The sequence below is a fragment of the Crinia signifera genome, chromosome 1 (assembly GCF_055691185.1).
Source record: "Crinia signifera chromosome 1, ASM5569118v1, whole genome shotgun sequence".
Classification (NCBI taxonomy): domain Eukaryota; kingdom Metazoa; phylum Chordata; class Amphibia; order Anura; family Myobatrachidae; genus Crinia; species Crinia signifera.
In genome coordinates, this window is record NC_139217.1 from 400,071,861 (window position 1) to 400,095,049 (window position 23,189).

General features: G+C 42.7%; 1 protein-coding gene across 2 annotated transcripts in view; it reads left to right on the plus strand.

Moving 5' to 3' along the window:
- EPB41L4A (erythrocyte membrane protein band 4.1 like 4A) overlaps positions 1-23,189 on the plus strand; it is a 223,892-nt gene that overhangs the window by 66,744 nt on the left and 133,959 nt on the right. For both annotated transcript variants that reach the window (XM_083151665.1, XM_083151666.1), the window contains 3 exons: positions 16,864-16,915; positions 20,210-20,288; positions 22,479-22,576. In XM_083151665.1, the coding sequence (XP_083007791.1) occupies positions 16,864-16,915; positions 20,210-20,288; positions 22,479-22,576 (229 nt within the window). The remainder of the gene's footprint in view (positions 1-16,863; positions 16,916-20,209; positions 20,289-22,478; positions 22,577-23,189) is intronic.

Sequence of the window (23,189 nt, forward strand, 5' to 3'; positions counted from 1 at the left end):
TGGCTTGGGGCCCCACTATTCTAGAGGTCTTTGAGCAGGGGTGTACTGGAAGGTATTTGTCGTCCCCCCCTCCCACAGGCTGGTGCCCTCTAAGCTTCTTGGGAGGCAGATAAGAATGTTGCCCTGCTGTTGGGATTTTAAGTTCCACACAATCAGAGCAGTGAGGGATCCTAGCCTGCAGCCAGACAGTGAGTGGCTGTTAGCATGCTGATTGGTGGATAGCTGGAACTGTGCTGACAGCCATTCACTGTATGGAAGCATGTGAAGAAACAGCGTGACTACAAGATGGGTCATTTATAATTAATTTGATTTATTCCTGTGAATGGGTGTGTAGGGATCCCAGTACATTGCTTTGTCTGGGGCCTACAGTGATCACAGTCTCTAGTCACATCAGCAGTCATAACTCTGTTAAACACTGTGGGACTCGCCTAATATGAGATTAAGGCACAGTAAGATTACACTGCCATATAACAATGGTTGACTTTCATAATTCTATCTATAATTCTTTCATAACATGTCTCCACTGCAGGAGAAATCATTCAATGATCGTGACCTCCGAATAATTTCTCCTGGCTTAGCAGTGAGAACTGACTTTTACTTGCGTGCGCCAGGATGAAGACGGGCAGGTGGCTGATGCCCAGTGACGTCAGACGCCCACCCACAGAACTCATGCTGACGCCCACCACGATCCCTGCGAACGGCTTGGCGACTATGCACGTCGCCCAAGCCGCTCGCAAATGGGGACCTGCACATGTGGTTAAAGACCATGTGCAATCCCACAACCATCTGGACGGGGCCGAACTCACAATAATAGCGAGCAGATTAGAATCACCTCCTTAGTTCAAAAGGTGTATTCACACAAACATGTGCCGTAGCATCATAAACGTCTCAAGGTCATACAGGACCTTTCCTTCAGGATGCGCTGAGAAGCTAGCTGGGGGCACATATGCTGGTTGCACATTTATAAATTGTCCCCTCCTGGGGCCAACATATGGAAGGAATTCACAAGGGACAGTCAGTGCTCAAGCACTGATCCCTGTGCTGGCGCATGGCTTTCATTTACACATATTATAGCAATAAAATTCAATCCACTTTGAGGCCAGTACAGTTGCTACAATTGAGTTTCATGAGACCATACCCGCACCATAAGTCCTGTAGCCCTCATTTTCTTTTCTAGATTTACCAACACATTATTTGTATTGTTGCTGGGGAAAAAATAAACAGCGATGTCATTGCTGGACAAATCAGAACGACATATCGGCCGGATCATTCAATGTGTGTGTGGCCAATCTGTGCACTCCTGTAGTGTTTGGTGATATCATCCAGTCGGCCATGATGCATGGCCAATCTGACTGCAAGATGTCTTCATTTTAGTTGCCAATATGTAATTGCTTCACAGTGTACATCAGCCCATAGGAGCTTATGGGATTCAGTAAGGGATCCCTCAGGTATGAATTGCTTTTTCCCATGAACTTTAATACAGCTATGCAAAATGCTGAATCAGTGAGAAATCCCAGCGATTACTATATATATATGTCAATGATCCTGGATTTGCACAGTTGCCGCTCCATTTTGGGAACACCATTTATGTTGTAGTCCTTTTCATTTTCAGTAGGCTTTACCATCTGGATATTTAGAGCATGACATGAGCCAGGAGGATAGCCTTTGTGGTATGACTGTAGAGATTTTCTTAATACATGTTGCATGGATTTGACACTTATCTACTGATGATACACTACCCATAAAGTATTTTAGAAAGGAAAGTATTGAGAAGCAGCCGTACAGGTTCTATACATAGCAGCTGATCTTTCTCGAGGTTCAGTGAATGCATCCCTTGAGGTTACACTACTGTGTCTAACATGCCGCTCAAATAGGCCTGTTAAATGAGCTGTAAGGCCACCTGTTGGGGCCAGTACTACCAATGCCTTATAGATATTGCATAAATAAAAATGTTGAAGCTTCAAAACTTCATCTGCAAAGACAATACATAAAAATGCTGGGACGGTTACGCATAAATGGACTTACTGGACCGGACTACGGAGTAGCGCTGGTACAGGGGACAGAGGTACAGGACCAGACCATGGAACCATGCCAGGAAAGACAGGGCCGGACTGTGCAGCAGCATTGATTCTATGGCAGGCTGGGTAATACAGGGAACAAGTCTCAATCGGGATGACTGGGAAAGGATAAGCCTTCTGATACAGCTGGGAAGCAAGACACAAATGCCCCTTTCAGACCGCACTTTTAAAACGGTAAATTGCCGTTTTTTTACCGTTTTAAAACGGTAATGTGTGCGGTCTGAAAGGTCCAGTCCCACTTAACCGGTTAGAAAATGCCGTTTTTTCTAACCGGTTAAAATGCAGGGTCCTACCCGTTTCTGAACCGGTATTTTAGCGCAAAAATCGGCTCAGAAACGGTATTTAGGACCCAGCCAATGAGCTGGGTCCTAAATTCAGCACAGTGAATACTTAATGAGCGCTCATTAAGTATTCACAGCACTGGAGCCCCCCCCCGCGCGTGTCGACACCCCCCGCGCGCGTGTCGACGCCCCCGCGCGTGTCGACGGCCCCCCCGCGTGTCGACCCCCCCCCCCCCCCGCGCGTGTCGGCGCCCCCCCCCCGTGTCGACTTACCCCGTGCCGGTATCTCCGTTGTGGTTCCCGGCACTGCAGCTCAGTATGCTCGGAAAGCACTTATGAAAAAAGTGTCTTTCAGAAAATGGCTGCCCCCCATACGGAAGACAGTTTTTTAAACAGGGTTTCCTATGGGGCAGCCATTTTCTGGAAGACACTTTTTTCATAAGTGCTTTCCGAGCATACTGAGCTGCAGTCCACAACGGAGGTACCGGCACGGGGTAAGTCGACACGGGGGGGGGGGGCGCCGACACGCGGGGTGGGGGCGTCGACATGCGCGGGGGGCGTCGACATGCGCGGGGGGGGGCGTCGACATGCTCTCGGTCGACACGCGAGGGGGGGGGGAGCTGCACGGAGGGGAGGGCTGAAGGCTGCACTGGCTTTGACCCTGTATTTGGAAAGTTTCCAAAAACGGGTCTGCCAGTGTCAAAAAATCGGCACTTAAACGGTAATATACCGTTTAAGTGCTGCGGTGTGAAAGGGGTTTTATCTGGCAGACCTGTTTTTGGAAACGTTTCCAAATACAGGTTCAAAGCCAGTTATGCTGCTTTCAGACCGCATAACTGGCTTTGAACCTGTATTTGGAAACGTTTCCAAAAACGGGTCTGCCAGATAAAACCCCTTTCACACCGCAGCACTTAAACGGTATATTACCGTTTAAGTGCCGATTTTTTGACACTGGCAGACCCGTTTTTGGAAACTTTCCAAATACAGGGTCAAAGCCAGTGCAGCCTTCAGCCCTCCCCTCCGTGCAGCTCCCCCCCCCCTCGCGTGTCGACCGAGAGCATGTCGACGCCCCCCCGCGCATGTCGACGCCCCCACCCCACCCCGCGTGTCGGCGCCCCCCCCCCCCCCCCCCCATGTCGACTTACCCCGTGCCGGTACCTCCGTTGTGGACTGCAGCTCAGTATGCTCGGAAAGCACTTATGAAAAAAGTGTCTTCCAGAAAATGGCTGCCCCATAGGAAACCCTGTTTAAAAAAACTGTCTTCCGTATGGGGGGCAGCCATTTTCTGAAAGACACTTTTTTCATAAGTGCTTTCCGAGCATACTGAGCTGCAGTGCCGGGAACCACAACGGAGATACCGGCACGGGGTAAGTCGACACGGGGGGGGGGGCGCCGACACGCGCGGGGGGGGGTCGACACGCGGGGGGGCCGTCGACACGCGCGGGGGGCGTCGACACGCGCGCGGGGGGTGTCGACACGCGCGGGGGGGGCTCCAGTGCTGTGAATACTTAATGAGCGCTCATTAAGTATTCACTGTGCTGAATTTAGGACCCAGCTCATTGGCTGGGTCCTAAATACCGTTTCTGAGCCGATTTTTGCGCTAAAATACCGGTTCAGAAACGGGTAGGACCCTGCATTTTAACCGGTTAGAAAAAACGGCATTTTCTAACCGGTTAAGTGGGACTGGACCTTTCAGACCGCACACATTACCGTTTTAAAACGGTAAAAAAACGGCAATTTACCGTTTTAAAAGTGCGGTCTGAAAGGGGCATTTTGCGGTCTGAAAGCAGCATTATAGGTAAGCTACTGATTATGCAGCAGCTGGGCCTAAAGACGGGGATCATGCAGGAGTCCGACTGCTAGAGTGTAATTACACAGACCAGCTACTAAAACGCAATAGTGTACATTTTGTGGCCATGTTGTAGCCAGCAAATGCGTCCTTGTACACATTGCTACTTGTCTTAGTTGTGATGGACATTCTGTGCTAACATAGGATCTGGTCCTGAGTGGTCCTATAGTGTGTATGCAAGTGGCAAATCTGATGCAGGCAGAGGAGCCTCAATACAACTGCGGCATTCGCAGATCTTCCCAGATCTTTGCGTGCAAGGACACAATGGCCACTGGCATGGCGCCCACCTCTGAATCAGGCCCTCAATTATTGTCCTCTGAAAAGACTGCATAATCCATTTTGCAGTCCATCTAAATGAGTGTTTTCAACACTTGCTTTTTTGGCTGTTGCATGATCTTGTGATTTTTTTTATCTCAGGGGATTAATCATTAAGGTGAATACAAAAGCCGATTTACATCATTTTATGCAATTAATGTAGTGAGACACTCACAATAAGTTAAAAGTGAAACCTTTATGTCCTCTCTTTTAATGAACCGCTTAATATTTCCCAAATGAATAAACAATTGCTCATTCTATTTAAAAATCTATAGAGGAGATAAATTACCTGTAGTCCATGAGAGATGATTAACTTGCGTCATTGTGTGATTCCAGGAAATAATCACAATACTGTATGAAGTGATTAACAAAAACTGGTGTAGAACAGAACCTAGGAAAGCTACAAAATGAGTGGTCTCTGTTATGACGTTAATCTCCTGAGATCACATGACTACATATCGTGTAGTTTAGTTTTTCCCTTTGATTTCAGTCTGGAAAGGAACCACAAATATGTCATGTAAGCACACTTTAAGTACACACTTTGGCCTCTATTCAGATTTGATCGCAGTACAAATTTGTTCTCAAAATTAGAAAAACCATGTGCCCTGCAGGTGGGGAAGATGTAACATGTGCAGAGAGAGTTAAATTTGGGTCGGGTGTGTTGAAACTGAATCTAAATTGCAGTGTAAAATCAATGCACATGTTAAATCTGCCCCCCCCCCCCTGCAGTGCACAGAAAAATTGGTAAAATCCGTATCCACCCCCCCCCCCCCCCCCTTTCTTGCATTTGGGAGCAAATGGCTGATAAAAATTAGCTTCTACTCATTTCCAAATTCTCGTTCCAACCAGCCATATTGGACAGATAATCTTAAAGTGTGTAAACCCGGCTTTCATTTTAATATGAATAAATGATCTTCTGTTTTCTTTAACATGAAGCTGAAATGTCCAGTGGCTTAATAATAGGTTTCTTTGATCGTATAATTATTCTACACCGCAAAGCCAATCTGGGTAAGGTATGTCTGTATACATACAGCATGTAGTATGTGAGAAATATTTGTCCTGTCAGTTCTTATACAGGACCTGATTTATCTCCTCATGCATGTTGATAGAAGCTGACCTTACTTCACTCTGTTCAGAGAAACCTTAATGTTCTCACATCGTAGCTCATTGTGGAATTCATTTTCTATCCTGGCCAGACTTCTTTTGAAGAACACACAGGTCCTTCGTTACACTGAGTGAGCATTGTGCTGCCTGTATAGTAATGAAAGGGTTATATGTATATTATGAGATTACTTCTTCTGAATCTTACTCTTGTTCCACCACCTGCGCTGGAGTTGAAAGCCCAAGTTGAGCAATTCCTTTTCATATTGTAACATGATTGGACATCCCAAATGGTTGTAAATTATATCTGTATATCCAGAGGGAATTAAAATATCACTGTGTTAAACATGATCTATGGCTATTGTTGTATCACAAATTGGCCTGTCTCCCTGCTAGTATTCCTCATGGGGTAGAAGAAATGTGTTTGTTCTAGGTATTATACACCTGAAACAAAAGCTTACACAACATAGGGCAGTATTCAATGCTCCCGATTCACCGTTTTTTCCCGGCGAATCGGGCTGTTTTCACTCCTTGTGGTGAATCTTTTTCACTGAAAATGTGATTCGCCCTATTCAATGTTCACTGTTCGCCGAAAGGGAACAGTGAATGCCGGCCAGTTCTCCGTTTTATGCTCGCTGCAATTCGCTGGTGTATCTCAATGGTGTTTTCACTGGGATACACCGAGAGTGTATTCAATGCTAGGATGGAGAACTGCTTTCAGCATGATTTTCCCCCGGCTCCCTGCGGCAGTTAAAAATCGCCGTCAGGGGCAGCGAGCCCCTGCGGCGTTGAATAGGGTGAGAGGGAGGCCTGGCGGCAAACGCTCCAGCCCTCCGGAACACTGCGAATGTGCAGCAAATCCTAAACAGGATTCGCTGCACATAGCGTACTTTCACATTGAATACTGGCAATAATAGTGTACAGACCTGAATGTAATGGCAAAGATAAATATTGTTTATGAGAATGATAAGCAAGCTGAGGTGTCACAGTATGCGGCGATCCAATCCTCAAAAGAGCCGCACATTAACCTCTCTCTCAGTAATAAATTAAAACAACACATTAAAGGTCCAATTCAAGTTATTTTTGGTATATTGCAGTGGGCTAATTTATCTCCATAGGGCTATCCAATTAGCCCCAAAGCCAGCAGTCATCAGGGATTTCTTTTCACCTGCCTCAGCGGTGCAGAAACCACATTGACATACAAATCTGTGTGTGATAACGCCATTAACACAATACTTTAACGGGCATTAACAAGGCTATCGGAGAAATCGGGAGTCCAATTCAATAGCCTCAAGCGTTAAAGCCCAAAGCTACTATCCATTTTCATCTGGCATAATTTATAGCGGGAAATTTTATTCTCACCCTTAGTCAAAGGAAGAGACACCTGTAATAACATAACAGAAAGTATTGTAAACATTATGTAACAAAAATAGTATAAAGTACTAAGATGTAACATTAGCCTGCAAGGATTCTATACAACCAATAAGTATAGCCACATCAATGGGAAAAGAAAGGGCAGTGAGTTTCTGGTCTCCTGAAATACTGAAATACTCTTGCATCTTTCATCCAGTGCTGCACTGACGTGTCTGGATTCTGAGTCATGGTTAAAGCAAAATAATTGTCAAAGGATCTGCAGGAAAAGGTAATTGAACTGTATAAAGCAGGAAAGGGATATAAAAAGATATCCAAGCAATTGAGACTTTCAATCAGCAGTGTTCAAACTCTAATTAAGAAGTGAAAAATTAGGGATTCTGTGGAAACCAAATCACGGTCAGGTAGACCAACAAAAATTCCTGCCACATCTGCCAGGAAAAATTGTTCAGGATGCAAAGAAAAATCCACAAATAACTTCCGCTGAAATACAGGATATGAAAAAAAGTGGTGTAGTTGTTTCAAGATGCACAATAAGGAGTCATTTGAAGGCAAATGGGCTGCATGGTCGAGTCACCAGAAGAAAGCCATTACTGATCAAATGTCACAAAGCATCTCACTTACAATACTCCAAACAGCACAGAGAGAAGCCTCAGAAACTCTGAAACAAAATCATTTGGAGTGATGAGACCAAAATTTAACTTTTTGGCTACAACCATAAACGTTACATTTGGAGAGGAGTCAACAAGGCCTATGATGAAAGGTACACCATTCCTACTGTGAAACTCGGTGGTGGATTGCTGATGTTTTGGGGATGTGTGAGCTACAAAGGCACTAGAAACTTGATCAAAATTGATGGCAATATGAATGCAGCATGTTATCAAAAAATACTGGTGGAAAATTTGCACTCATCATCCCGGAAGCTCCACATGGGACGTACTTGGGGGGTCCAACATAACAATGATCCAAAACACAAGGCCAAGTCGACCTGTCATTGGCTACAGCAGAATAAAGTGAAGGTTCTGGAGTGGCCATCTCAGTCTCCTGACCTCAATATCATGGAGCCACTCTGGGTAGATCTCAAATGTGCAGTTCATGCAAGACAGCCCAAGAATTTACAGGAACTGGAGGCTCTTTGCCAAGAAGAATGGGCAGCTTTACCATCTGAGAAAAAAAAGAGCCTCATCCACAACTACCACAAAAGACTTCAAGCTGTCATTGATGTTAAAGGGGGCAATACACGGTATTAAGAACTGGGGTATGTAAATTTTTGATCAGGGTCATTTAGGTAGTTTCTGTTGTCATTATGATTTAAAAAGAGTAAACACAGGTGTTTGACAATAAATGGCTTCACCCAACCACTAACCATGAGTGCAAGAAAAGTTTGTGAGTTATCATTCATATTCTCTGACAAATGGCCAGAAAATCAGAAATTCTCCTAGGGTATGTAAACTTATGAGCACAACTGTATATTTAGCGGGATGCATAGTTGTAACCTTCTTATGGTGCAACAGTTCTTATGTGCTAGCTTGCTATAATCAGCATCACACTTCCACGTCCCGCCTACCTGATACTAGGTGCAAAAGATAATGCTTGATATAGGCATAGTTATGATTATGTGAGATCACACTATACAACTTAGTTACAGTTCTAATGTCTTAACTGCAATTCAAATGTATATGTAATATAAATGTATAAATGCATTGCCCATATCTGTTTGTAGTACCGCACAAAACCACACAAGGTACACTGCACAAACTAGTGTTCATTTACATCAGCCTAGAGAGACTAGACTACTCTGAAAATGCTGTGGGCACTGGTATAATTGATCCTGCATGCTTGTGCTGATCAGAGGAAGGACTGTGTCCCATAATCCCATTCCAGAGAATAGTGTGTACACTATTTGCCAAGTGAGTCTCAGTCACCAAGTTCCTAATGCTTAGCTACATAGTAGAGGCGTGCAGGCACGAGGATCAATGATCCCAAGCCATGTACTTGTTTCAGAAATGTAATTTGTAAATGAGCCCAAAGACGGAGGATCAATAGACTGTTCTGTATATGGCCAGGGGCGGATCCAGGATAAAATGACAGGGGGGGCACCATGATAAAAAAGGGTTTGGGTGGGGGAGGGGCGGTGTTAGTGGTGCCAGTGTACATGCTAAGAGAGCGGCAGGAGAGGGTGGGAATGGAATTAAAAATACTCCCTGGCATTTAAAGTACGCAGTCCCACCATGGCGACAAAAGTGAAGGATGTAGTTGTGCGCGCGGCAAAGGCGCGCTCCAGAAAAGGGTGTGTGGCCACTCAACAGGGGGCGTGTCAACACCATATACAACTTCTACACATTATGCAACAAAATACTAGACCCCATTATACTTGCCCCTTACACATGATGCCAAATGGAATGAGCCAAAATTGACATAATGCCACATGGATTGAGCCAAAATTCAAATAATGAAACATGGATTGTGTCAAAATTCACATAATGCCACATGGATTGAGCCAAAATTTACATAATAACACACACGGATTGAGCCAAAATTCACATAATGCCAAATGGATTGTGTCAAAATTCACATAATGCCACACGGATTGAGCCAAATGCATAAAATGCCATACTGACTGAGCCAAAATTCACATAATGCCACACAGATTTAGCCAAAATTCACATAATGCCACACGGATTGAGCCAAAATTCACATAATGCCACACGAATTGAGCCAAAATTCACATAATGCCACACGGATTGAGCCAAAATTCCCATAATGCCACATGGATTGAGCCAAAATTCACATAATGTCACATGGATTGAGACAAAATTCACATAATGCCACATGGATTGAGTCAGAATTCACATAATGCCACACAGATTAAGCCAAAATTCACAATACACTTCATAAACAGGGACATTGTCCACCAAAGGCGCGCATTAAACATTTACACCATAATGTCCATTACACGTTCAGTTACACGCCATTATGTCCATTTTGTGTTATACCAAACACCATAATGCCTATTAAAAATTATGCTACATAAGTGCTGCTTCTCTACATGCTCATTGCCAAGGGTTTCATGCTCATTGCCAGAGGTTCCATGCTCGTTGCCATGTGGGATTACATGCTCATTGCCAAGGGGGAATACATGCTCGTGGTAAATGGGGGACAGCCGCCGCCAGGCAGAAGTGATAGCCACTGACAGTGTCAGAGCCTGGCTGTATTCAGAGCACTGCAGGTCCCGGCTATTTGAAATAATACCCCCTTCACACCAGAAAATGCATTCCCAGGTTGGCCCCTTTTACACCAGCCTAGTCCCTGCATTTTCTGGTGTGCGGGGGAGAGAAAACCACCCCTCCCCCCTTTAACCAGTTATCTCATTTAACCGGCTATATCTTCGGAACCAACTGACCCATTTACATGAGACAAGTATTATATTGAAGAACTTTTGAGTGGGCTTTGAATGATTTTGTTCCAGTGAAACTGGAACGTATGGTTCCAGAGTAATCTGCCCTCAAAAACATGAACAGCCATGAAATTACATTTCAAAAATAAAAAAATCGGTTTACACACAATATCTCTGGAACCGATTAACCGATTTGGACTAGCCTGGTATGATATTGAAGGCCCAGCGATTTGGAATTGAATGAAATCAACCACAAGCTTCTGTGATGCCAGGGTGGGAACTGGCAGCCATCGGAACCGGGTGGGGGTCGGAATTGACGGGTCCCATATTATCCTATGGGGAAAAAACGTTACAGGTTTGCCAGGCGATATCTCCGGTTCCCGGGGGGCTAGAGACACGGGGCTGGGCTCGTTGGAAAGCCCTGGTCCTCAGCTACAAAATAAATGACAGGGGGGGCACGTGCCCGGGTGCCCCCCCCCCCCCCCCTGAATCCGCCACTGTATATGGCATCTATTTATAAACATTTAATTTAGGTGAACATCAATGTTTGTCATTGGCCAGAAAGGATCATGACGTTATGGCTTGTTATAATTGCTAAATATCTGTAAATAATTACTAGCATAGACTATATAAAATATGATCCTTTGTGTTATACTAGAACTTGCTCTTTTTGTGGATCTCCAGACTGCCTGTTAGATGCTAACCCCTTCACCTATCATAGCGACAGCACTACTCTACTGGATTTCTCAATGCTTCAATGGATGACTGGGCATTTAATAGCTGATGACAGACCAAAAACAATAAACTACAGACAGTAGCGAAAGTGAAAATCCTGTTTTGCATCACTACAGCAAGGTTCCTGCCTTGACATGTTAATACCTTTCATCAGCTAAGTGAGAGCAGCACAAGGTAACATGCTGATATCCCTGGTGTAACGTCACTCACCTCGCACCTAGTCTGACTCAGACGGTTCTACTTTCTTTAGTGGAGTTAGGGTGATATTAATGGCTTAGGCAATATGTTATTATTTCACGTTGTTTGGTGGAATACGTAACAACAGAAGTTAATGCAGTTATGGGTAAGGCCAGATTAATTTTGCTTTTTGGAGCTTTGACGTTAAGTCTACAGCTCAGCTCTTGAAATAAAATATATTCTGACTCTATAACTAACTTGGCTCACAAGATCTGTCAGATCTTGTCACATCATCCCCTGTTCTGTCATCTTACTTGTTCCCTTCCCTCTTCTTTCTATGCATTTAAAAAAAAAAAAATGTCATTGTTGTTGTTACTTTTTTGTAAATGTCAGGTGATATTTATGAGGCCCTGTGTGTATTACTCAGTACAGCGCTGCGGGAGATGTTGGCATTTTAAATCTATTGAAAAGAAGGATCATTTAAAAAAATTATATATAAATATTTATGTGTGGAATACAGACTACAATGGTATATTGCAAAGTGGGCCTATAGTCTAAAGGGGGTGACATCTGTGTGTTGTAGTAATCATGAGAACAGACAGAACGTAAACGTCCAAAAGGTCGACAGCGGAATGTCAGATTTTACCATGACAATGTTCAACATTTCAACACCTACCAAATATTAACACACTACAGGGTTAACCCTTTGAGTGCCAAGTGAATTTGTCAAAATTGGTGTGAAAATTGCCCAGGAAACCTTTAGTATTCATCATGATGACCTGTAATGTTACCTTATATATATTTGAATTGATATAACAAATGTGAGTGACGCTGGCATTTTTAGCGGATATTTTGCGCTTCTCTCACAGAGATGTTGTCACTTAAAGGGTTTAACATTTCAACATGATCAATGTTAAAAATAAGTGCCAATAGTGTGAAGTTCACATGTTGCAGGTCTACATAATAGACAACTTTGTTGACATAAAGTGCCTGTTGACATCATGGATTAATCAGTATGGTTGTTAACATGAACATGGACAAATCTTACCAAACCCATATTCTGTGGATACAGTGACTATTGCCGCGCTGAGCCCCAGTCAGGTGTACACAAAACTATGTGGCTTATGGACTACATATAAGGTGCACATAATTCATTTATTGTGTATACCGCAGATACTCTGGCAATGCAGTTTGTGCGGTAACCAGTTTTTTACTCTGTGTTGCCTGTCAATACAAAGGCTGACAAAGGGCAGAGCTGATAATACACACACACTATGCTGGCTAATTGTATGATCCAATGTACTTTGGGAGCATGAGAGAGGTACTCTAGTGAAAATAAGTAAGGCAGCATAGGATTTTAGTAAAGCAAATTGTTTAGCTCACAAACTGTCTACTTCCTGTCCCTGTCATCTCCTTCCGGTGTCGCTCAGCGACATACCTCTCTTAGGGGTGTACCCTCTACCGCTGACAAGCATCAGGGTTGACCTGGATGGGGCAGACACCAGATGCTCACCACTTATTCTCTAATTCTGACCAGTTCTTGGGAATACCACTCTCTCATTCCTCGTCCGCTATCTCTCGATAAGACGGGTGAACAGCAGAAGTGAGATCTTCCTGCTAAGAACTGGCCATATACAAACACTTCTCTTTGTTTATATCTTAAGAATTATCAATGACCAGCATTTAGTACATTACAGCTCATGTTTGTTATTATCCTAATTTGTTTTTTTTTGTGGGCCAATAAGCAGCACTAGGCGGTTCATTGGAGAACATACAGTATACACAAATCGGTCACCCATGATTTAATCTTCATTGCATCCTAGCAAACAAATTGGTTATATGATGGTCACCTTATTTATTCACAAAAAAATGTTTTTCAAGAACATTTTCTTCATTAATTTTTCCCCATGCAGTTGCCTAGAAATGTTCTAAATCTGATGCTAAATACTTTTTATATGTTCGCAATTTGTAATATATCTCACATGTAGGAGAAGTCAATATATTTTAGAACTAAACAATAAAAGCTAATTTTTAACAATACCCATTTCGCCACCCTGAGACTGTGGGCCTTATTCTGGTTCACTCCTTCTGGCAAATTCCATCTTAGATGGACAAAACCATGTGCACTGCAGGTGGGACAGAGATAATTAGATTTGGGTGAGTTATTTTGTTTCTGTGCAGGGAAAATACTGACTGCTTTATTTTTACTCTGCAATAAAGATCTCACTTTGAAGTAAAACCCCACCCAAATCTAACTCTCTCTGCACATGTAACATCTTCCCCACCTGCAGTGCACATGGTTTTGTCCATCTAAGAAGGAATTTGCCAGAAGGAGTGAACCAAAATAACCCCCTGAGTGTCTCCAACCAGTATGACCTACACTCTAGGTAAGGTAAGGGTGTAATGAGGGCCGATAAATGCTGACAGATAGTCATAAAAGATTATAGGGCTCAGTCTCAATACATGTCAATGCATGCTGTGTGTTCTCTATAGAACACTGCACAATTCTAACTTGTTCAGTGGGTTATCACAAGCACATGTAGAATATTTCAGGAGGGTACAGAATTGTGCATTGTCATGTGCGCATTGTTTTTATACACTGAATATATAATAAGTCATTTTCTATATTAATGGATAGGGTGGCTGAATCAGAAATGTATGCATTGCGGATAGTTGGGTTACTGACTGACTGCAGGTAATAAGAAATGGTAGTAAAAAAACCGAGGTGTGCTGTGACCATTTTCATAACATGTCTCAGTGTACAACTGCTTTCCAGACCGTAGAAAACGGCACCAGATCCTCAGTTCCCATGACCATTCTGTGTGACCATGCATTACGAATACATTAGCATACATTTCTGAATCAGGCCCACAGTGAAGCCTGTGGAATTTTGAAAAAGAAAAAAAGGAAGGTTTAGTTATAGTTACATGTACTGTACAATATGGCCTTGATCCTTAATCACCCATCAATGCCCCAATATAGACCAGCGTGGTTGCAGTACAGGATGGTGTTCCGTACTTACCTCTGCTGTGATAGATTTGTTTTTAATTTCTTTCCATATGCTGTTATCTTGTACATGCTAAACTACAATTAATGTAAAATCCTGTCTGAAAAAGCATCTGTTTACGCTTATGAATTAGCCAGTGATGTCATCATCAATAACCAATTTGTGAAAAGGCAAACCTTTTACCCAGAGAGCCCTCTTCACCCCTGTAGTACCACGACTGAAATATTGTAAGTTCTATACATATAGGCCCTTATTCTGGTTCACTCGCAAAGGCAAATTCCTTCTCAAATGGATAAAACCATGTGTACTGCAGGGGGGCAGATGTAACGTGTGCAGAGAGAGTTAGATTTGGGTGCGTTATTTTGTTTCTGTGCAGGGAAAATACTGACTGCTTTATTTTTACACTGCAATATAGATCTCAATTTAAAGTAAAACCCAACCCAAATCTAACACTCTCTGTACATGTAACATCTGCCCCACCTGCAGTGCATATGGTTTTGTCCATTTTAAAAGGAATTTACCTTTGTGAGTGAACCAGAATAAGGGCCATAGTCAATATTATTGTACAAGGGGCATGACCCAGACCTGATCGCAGCTTCCTGCGATCAGGTTTTGACACCCAGCCAGAGTGAAATCTGGTCCTGCGCAAGCCTGTGAAATGATGTGCATGGCTTGTGAAATCTTCACAGCAATGCAAATACTTGCAGATTCATTCGCAAGCTGCTTGCCATGGAATTATTTTTTCCTGTGTGTGCGTAGCCCAGGACTTACTCGAAGGCTGCGATAGAAAGCTTTTCGTGGCTGAGGCTGACGTCAAACAGCTTCCCGTTAAAGCCTGGTCACGCCTGCATTTTCCCCGACACTCCCAGAAAATGGCTGGTTATCACTCTCAAACACCGGCTTCCTGTCAATCACCTTGCAAACGTCCAGCGATAAAAAAAAATAGCAGGCTTTTATCACAGGAAAGCCTCGCGCATGCGTACTATGCACAGTGTATCGATAATCGGCCGTCCTGCGAATTCACAGGCGTGCAATCAGGTCTGATCGGGCCCAATGTGCAAGACTCCTGATAAAGTGTCTGATTCAACATTGTACCATAGCAAGTGGTTGAAAAAGAAATATAAGCAAAGCCCCATAATAAAGGAAGCAGCTTTTGTTGTAATTATAATGTCCAGAATCCTCTGCTACAGGCCAAGCTGCATTGAGATTTGTGAGATTTTTGTGGTTCTTTTACTCTTTTGGCCCATGAAAAATAATATGTAAGCTCTGTGTGCTCTTCTTTGAGCCAGTACACAAAACCAAGGAACACTTTGTCTTGGTGCTTTATAAGGGGGTTTTGTTAATACAACCCACTGTTGTGAAGATGACTCATTTGTCATAGCTGACTCATCAACTCATCAAATCATCGGGGGTCTTTATTAGAAGCTTACAGCACAATTTGATAACATGCTGATGAATGATGCATGGTATTGAGTTTGTGCCATGCTCCGTAATGGAACCCCTCAGTCTTTGTTGTGGTCTTTCTGTGCTGGCTGCAACCTGGTTTCTTGTCAGTCAGACAGCATAGGTGTTATGTGACTGGCGATCAGCAGATAAGGCCTCTTCTCACTGCTAATCTCGCACTACCTCACTGCAATTTATATTCATGGCCACGTACTACACTATGTAAAGTCGCTGTGTCCATACCGAAACTGGTATTAAGGGTGAACTTTACCTTGCATTGCTCTTTACTATGCTGTGTGAAGTTAATTCCAATTTTCTTGGTATAATTAGCTTTTTTTTATCTACTAATTACTTTTTGGTCCTCATAATCTCTCTCTCGTTTTTTATTTTTAAATTGGTTGCTGCAGGTTGTTCTTGCTTCTCCAGAACTTTTGTAATATGCCTAGGTCTCATGCACACACTGGGGAAATGGTTAAAAAGCTTTAAACGTGTCCAGAGTCCCTAGTAAGCTGAGCTATATCTGAGCTATTTAAGCAGAAGCTGGTATTCGTGGCCATCCATTAGTATGGGTGTGGTATAGCTCACACACAATGTTTAAGTCAACAGTGACTAGGCCCACCCCAAAAGGTCAACATCCACAAGGGTGACACCAGCAAAAAGTAAACACAGAAAGGTTGACACGTGTAAGGAGCATGAGGGTTTTTCAATTTTTTTGTGTCAATGTCAACACCTGAGCACATGAACCCAGTTAGTTTACTGCGTCTCCTCACATGGTGAGCGAAGGGTCAGGTACCTTTGCTGCGCTCCCCACACTTTACTGTTCCCAGTCAGTGTCCTGTGGATGCTAAAGTATGAAAGTGTAACATAAGGAAAAAAATTGAAAAACATGGTGATCTTATGTGTCCACCATAGACATGAGGACCTCTTGATCACATTGACCATACAGTACGTTGACCATACGTTGTCAACCTAGAGATTGTCTGTCAGCCATCCAGTAGTGTTACATTGGAGAGTTACATCACTGGGAAATGTTGCAATGTCTATTACTTGTTACTTGATTTGCTACGCTGGTGCTAGTAAGACCTTTTTCTGTATTGTGTCTTTTGTAGTACTGGCTGGATCCTGCGAAGACGATCTCTGAACACAAAGACCTGATTAGCAGTAAGTACATTGCTTGAGCGCGCTTTCTGAATCGCCCATGATCTCTACCTAGTTTACCTCTCCATGGGCAACAGAGACTGGCTTACAAGGGGATTGTCAATTGTCATGCAGACTTATGTATCATAATTGATCTAAGTCTATGCAGCTATTAGGATTTCCCTTTGCCATATGTGATTTAAATTCTATAGTGAAAAAAAAAACGTTATCTTGTTAGTACATGTAACAAGAAATGGGAACTCTAGCTGCAGGAATTATCTTTGGAATGCATGATATTTCTAAAAGCCTGGACAGAGCCAAAAGTTAGGAGCCAACTGTTTTGTAATTAAACGTATATATAGAACATTTTGTAAAAATTTTTACCAAGTGTGGCAGCAATATAACAGCACATCCAGTATACCTTAAGGAAAATAAGTAGCGATGTACAATAATATACAATAAAAAAAAAAACATGATTTAATAATATAAAGAAGCACAGTAAAAACATCAAAAGCACAAGGCACCTTCAACACTTAGAGCAAATGAATAAATGAATGAATAAGTATATCCATTCCTAATAATACCACCAGAGAGAGTCCACATGTATATACCTCCAATAGAAAAAGTCTCTCTTTAATAAGAGTTTAGAATACATAGCAGCAGTATCCTCCATTAAGACTTTGCACTCCACATTACTGTTACACCAGAGGAATCCCCTCATTTCACCACGCTGCCATTATTTAGGATACTGCTGCTATCCATTCCAAACTGGATTAATTCCCCAAATGGACAAAAATTGTGGTAACTATACACCTACCATCTATATTAAAGAGAGATTTTTTCTATTGGAGGTCTGTACATGTGGACTCTTTCTGGTTGAAGGTGCATTGTGCTTTTCATGTTTTTACTGTGCTTTTTTATATTATTAAAACATGTTTTTTTATCTGTTTATTATTTTACAGCACTACTTATTTTCCATTTTGTATCTTTGTTGTTTGATGAATTACTCCCTCCTTCTAAGTATCTGCTTCATCACTCATCCCTTTCCAGTGCCCAGTTTAGTTGCCTAGGCAAATATTTCTATTTCATCCAGTATACTTAATACAGCCTTTGGGATTACCTAGTCACATGACTGGCATAGGGAAACCATCCATTAGGTTGGATTGGCTCCACACAGATCTAAACCTCAAAATATAGGGCCTTATTCTAGTTCACTCTTAGAGGCAAATTCCTTCTTAGCTGGACAAAACCAGGGCCCTTATTCTGATCGGTGCGGCCGGATCCGAATATGCGGCCAGGACCGTGCGTGCGAAACCCCGCCTTCCATACGGATCGCCAACTCCGTCCGTACACGGTAAGAAGCTGTCCAAACGGACCGCACGTGTATCTTTCATGGAATACGCCTCCTCCATCTCAGGGAACCTCCCCCATCATTCGATGGTCCACCAGCTCCCGCAACCTCAGACCACACGGACATTTTTCCGTGCAAAAGCAGGGATCTGGGCGGGCAGCTGACATCCGGCGATGTCATATGTCCGCCCCCTACACATGCGTCACGGCCGCATTACCATACGTACGCCCAGCGTTTGCATGGGAACGCCCATGAAACGCGGGGCGTACGCATATGGTAATGAGCCCAAATAGCCCTTCACGCCCCTCTCCACCCCCTGTTCGGAGTGTTCACATTTCATGCAGGATTTGGCCGTACGCCCCGCTCGCACATGCGCAGAGACGCCTCTGCACATGCGCAGACACAAAACATCGGCGGCATGAACGCACGCGGATATTACCGCACCAACCAGAATAAGGGCCCATGTGCACTGCAGGTGGGGAAGATGTGACATGTGCAGAGAGAATTAGATTTGGTTGGGTTTTTCTTCAAAGTGAGATCTATATTGCAGTGTAGGAATAAAGCAGTCAGTATTTTCCCTGCACAGAAACAAAATAACTCACCCAAAGCTAAATCTCTCTGCACATTTTACATCTGCCCCCTGCAGTGCACATGGTTTTGTCCAGCTAAGAAGGAATTTGCCTCTAAGAGTGAACTAGAATAAGGCCCTCAGTGAGTTATTCAGTAAGGATCGCAAAAGCTAAATCTAAAATCTAAAAGCTAGATTTAGATTTGACTGAGGTTCAAACTGAAATCAAAATTGCAGTGTAAAAATGAAACAGCCAGTATTTACCATGCACAGAAACACAATAACTTACACAAATCTAACTCTCTCAACACATGTTACATCTACCCCACCTGCAGTGCACATGGTTTTGGCCATGAGAGAAAGATTTTTCTTTTGAGATACTTACTGAATAACCCCCATAGTTTAGTATGTATGACTAAATATGACAAACATTTGTCTGAGTAGTAATCCATCAAAAATTACTGTATAGGGGTTAATCGCAACATTCGTGAGGTAACTAACAAAAAAACCGAAAAGAGAACAGAAAGCCCTCATTGTTAGGGCACTTTTTAAGTATTTTAGTTTTTTTTCATAATATCATAAATCATAGTATTTTTATAAGTATACTTTAAAATATACATCACAGAAATCTCCTCTTAGTAGTTCAATACAAATATACAGGTACATATAAGTATTTACAAATAAACAAAGTAACATATTAAGAGCAAATAATGTATTCGCTGATGTTTTTCAGTGATTTCCAATAATCTGTAGCAAACAGCTGTTCCTTGCCACTCTATCTCCTTCTAGTTCTATCCCAGCACTGGTCTTCTAGGGGGATGATTTCAATGTGCCCAGCTCTTGGGTACTGTGTGTGAATCGTACTGGCACTACAGCTAGCTACATATAGAGCAATATGTCAGTCCGATCAACCAACTTAAGCGACATGTTGCTCAATTCAGTGCATATCGGTCAGTGTGTATGCCCGATCTGCACCTGCTCATGGCTGATTACATATTTGCATTAATGCTGTACCCCACAAAGTCAGTGTATTTTGTGTATGATGAATATGTTGATTTACCCTTAAAGAGTAGAAAGAGATATAATGTATTGTAAGCTTGTGAGCAGGGCCCTCCTACCTCCATGTCGGTTTGTATCTACCCAGTTTGTTTAATCACTGTTGTCTCCAATTGTAAAGCGCAATGGAATATGCTGCGCCATATAAGAAACTGTAAATAAATAATAAAATAAATAAATGTACAGAAAGGCTTTGTGGAAAAGGCCTCTCTCCCTTTCTCTATGTTTACATGAAACCTAGTTACATTTCTTGATATACAGAAGTGTACATTAATTTTTTCTACTACATTTATTATACATTTTATATTATACGTATAATTACTCCTTTCTTTTTTTTTTGTAGCTGGCCCTCCCTACACTCTGTATTTTGGTGTTAAGTTCTATGCAGAAGATCCATGTAAATTGAAGGAAGAGATAACCAGGTACTGTATACTGTTTCGGCATACAGTAGTTGTCGGTATTTCATTACAGTTTCCAGGGACACCATGTAGTTGCACATCTGCACCACCTACTGTATAAATATAATGCAGGGAATACTATGAACTTATTAGCCCAGTACACCTCCTGCATGAACCTGACACCAGTTCTCTTGTGGACCCCTCTACTGCAATGAGTAGGAATCACCCTTCCTAGCTGTGTGAGGTTTTCCTTCATATGGACATGTATCCAAGCCTGGAGATAGATAGGGGGGCATACTGGATGTAACCAAGTTTGAAGAAAGAAAAATAAGTGAGAGAGGAAGTACCTAGCAATTACGTCATGGGTAATGATCAGGGCTGGCGCCACCACAAGGCAGCTTTAAGCATTTGCCTGGGGGTGCCGGCCACTGGAGGGCGGCACTTGGGAGAAGCCCCCGCAACCCCCCATGGAGTCAGGTGAGTGGCGTCCGCAAACCCCCCGCCCGCCCACCTGTGGAATGACTTGGATGCAGACGCATCACACACACACCACTGTGGAGCGGGTGAGCGACTGGGGCACTGCAATGCTTTGCCCCGGCCCTGGTAATGATGGCAGACAGATATATGACAAAGTACAGGTCTGTCTTATCACTGTCTGCAGCATGATGTAGTAGCCAGTGGTTGCCATCTGTATAACCAGCTGCTGATCGCAGTTATGTACAACTTTTGAAACTGGGGGATAACGTACTCCACAGCTTCAAAATCAGATCAGATGTAGTTTCCCTGTCTTGCTTGCAGCCTACAGATGGAGCAGCATTTGCCCGTTGCAGCAGAGTGATCAAGCCATTGTGCACACGTCAGCATGAGAGATATGTGCAGATGTAGCTACCATTAAACTAATGTGTACGCTTCATTTGGCAATATGTATTAACTCTTTAAGGAAACACATTGCCGTTGCATCAAGTCTGCTTGTCAAAAGTACAGTATAGGCTGAGTCTCCTGTATCTGAAATGCTTGAAGTATTTTGGATAACCTATTTTTACATATATTTTTAATATTTGCATTCCATGAGATATCGTTTTGATGGGCCCCAAGTCTAGACAGATAATGCATTTATTTATGTTTCATACTGTATACACCTTATACACATAGCCTGAAGGCCATTTTAAGAATTAGTGCATGAAACAAAGATTTTCTACACTGAACCATCAGAAATCAAAGCTGACACTTTCTCCATAATTTTGGAACATTTTGGATATAGGAGACTCAAATTGTTTGGGCCAGATAAATGAAAAGTATATATCAAGTTTGCTTTGTGTTTTGCCAATCAAATCAGTATGTTTCTATCTAAATTATATTACCAAATTGACTAGATCTGTAGTCCACCAACACGTACAACCATATATCATGATAATAATTGGTTGCCGGCACTGAACAAATTCTTCATTATGTAATAATTTATCCCCAAACCCTCAACCAACACTAGAGATCTTGGCCTGGAGCTAGAACAAAGACCACACTGCTATAGTGAAAACCAGGACCAGGCTGGAGCCATTACACTAGAAATCCTGTCTTATTATTTATGCCTGCCCCCAACCAAGGGGGGTGATGGAGAGCCCCGGTGCTTTTCAGCTTGGCTTTGGTAATCTTGTTATTACTAGACCCAAGCTAGTCTGTGCTGACTAGCTTGGGTCTAGTAATAACTATGGCGGGGGAGACTAAATATAAACTATTTGTCAGCTTTGGCTGACAGTTTGAAAATGACAATTGAAAGATAAACCTGGTTTATCATTTGTTTCTATTGCCATTTTAATACTATCGTCCAAAGCTGCTGATGATGGACAATTTTGACAAACCAATCTTTTGGGCTTCACTCTGCAGCGCTGGTTGAGGAAGCTGTTATGGATCCCTCCCAGCATGCCTTGCGGCCAGCGGCGTGTCTCTCTTGGCGTGCGCAGAGGGACTCCCGGGTTTTAGACCCGAAAGTTCAATGCTAAGTGAGCATCGCAATATATCACTTATCGGAAGAGCCGTACTTTGCATTACTATCGGGACTCGCTTATCACTTATCGGAAGAGCCGTACTTTGCATTACTATCGGGACTCGCATCTCACGGCATAAGACACCGTGTGTACACACCATTAGTCAGATGAAACTACAATAAACAGTGTGATCTCCACTGTAACACAATTGTGTTCTTTTTATTTCTTTTAGGTATCAGTTCTTTTTACAAGTGAAACAGGATGTGTTACAAGGTCGGCTTCCCTGTCCATTTAACATTGCTGCTCAGCTCGGAGCCTATGCTATACAGTGTAAGGCTGAAAAATAAAGTTAGTCCGATGTGTACTTTTGACTTTTCTGTCCTAAAAATATATCATTAATAATGCATGAGTGTACAATAGGTGTAGAATAATTCAATTTACAATCATTTTACTGAAAAATAAATGGTTGCATTCAAATAATCTGAACACCTAATTTAGGCCCTTATTCAGATCTGATCGCAGTACAAATTTGTTCTCAAAATGGGCAAACCCATGTGCACTGCAGGTGGGGTAGATGGAACATGTGCAGAGAGAGTTACATTTGGGGGGGGTTTGTTGCAACTGGAATCTAAATTGCAGTGTAAAAATAATGAAGCCAGTATTTACCCTGCACAGAAACAAAATAACTCACACAAATATAACTCTCTCTATACGTGTTTCATCTGCCCCACCTGCAGTGCACATGGTTTTGCCCATTTTTAGAACAAAATTGTACTGTGATCAGATCTGATTAAGGGCCTTAATGCTTAACTCAGTGGTTCCCAAACTGTGTGCCGTGGCTCCCTGGGGTGCCTCAGGACACTTGCAGGGGTGCCCTGGGTTGGTGATCCAGGACCAATTCAAATTATTAATGGCTAATTATTTATGAGCAAAACAAGTGCTG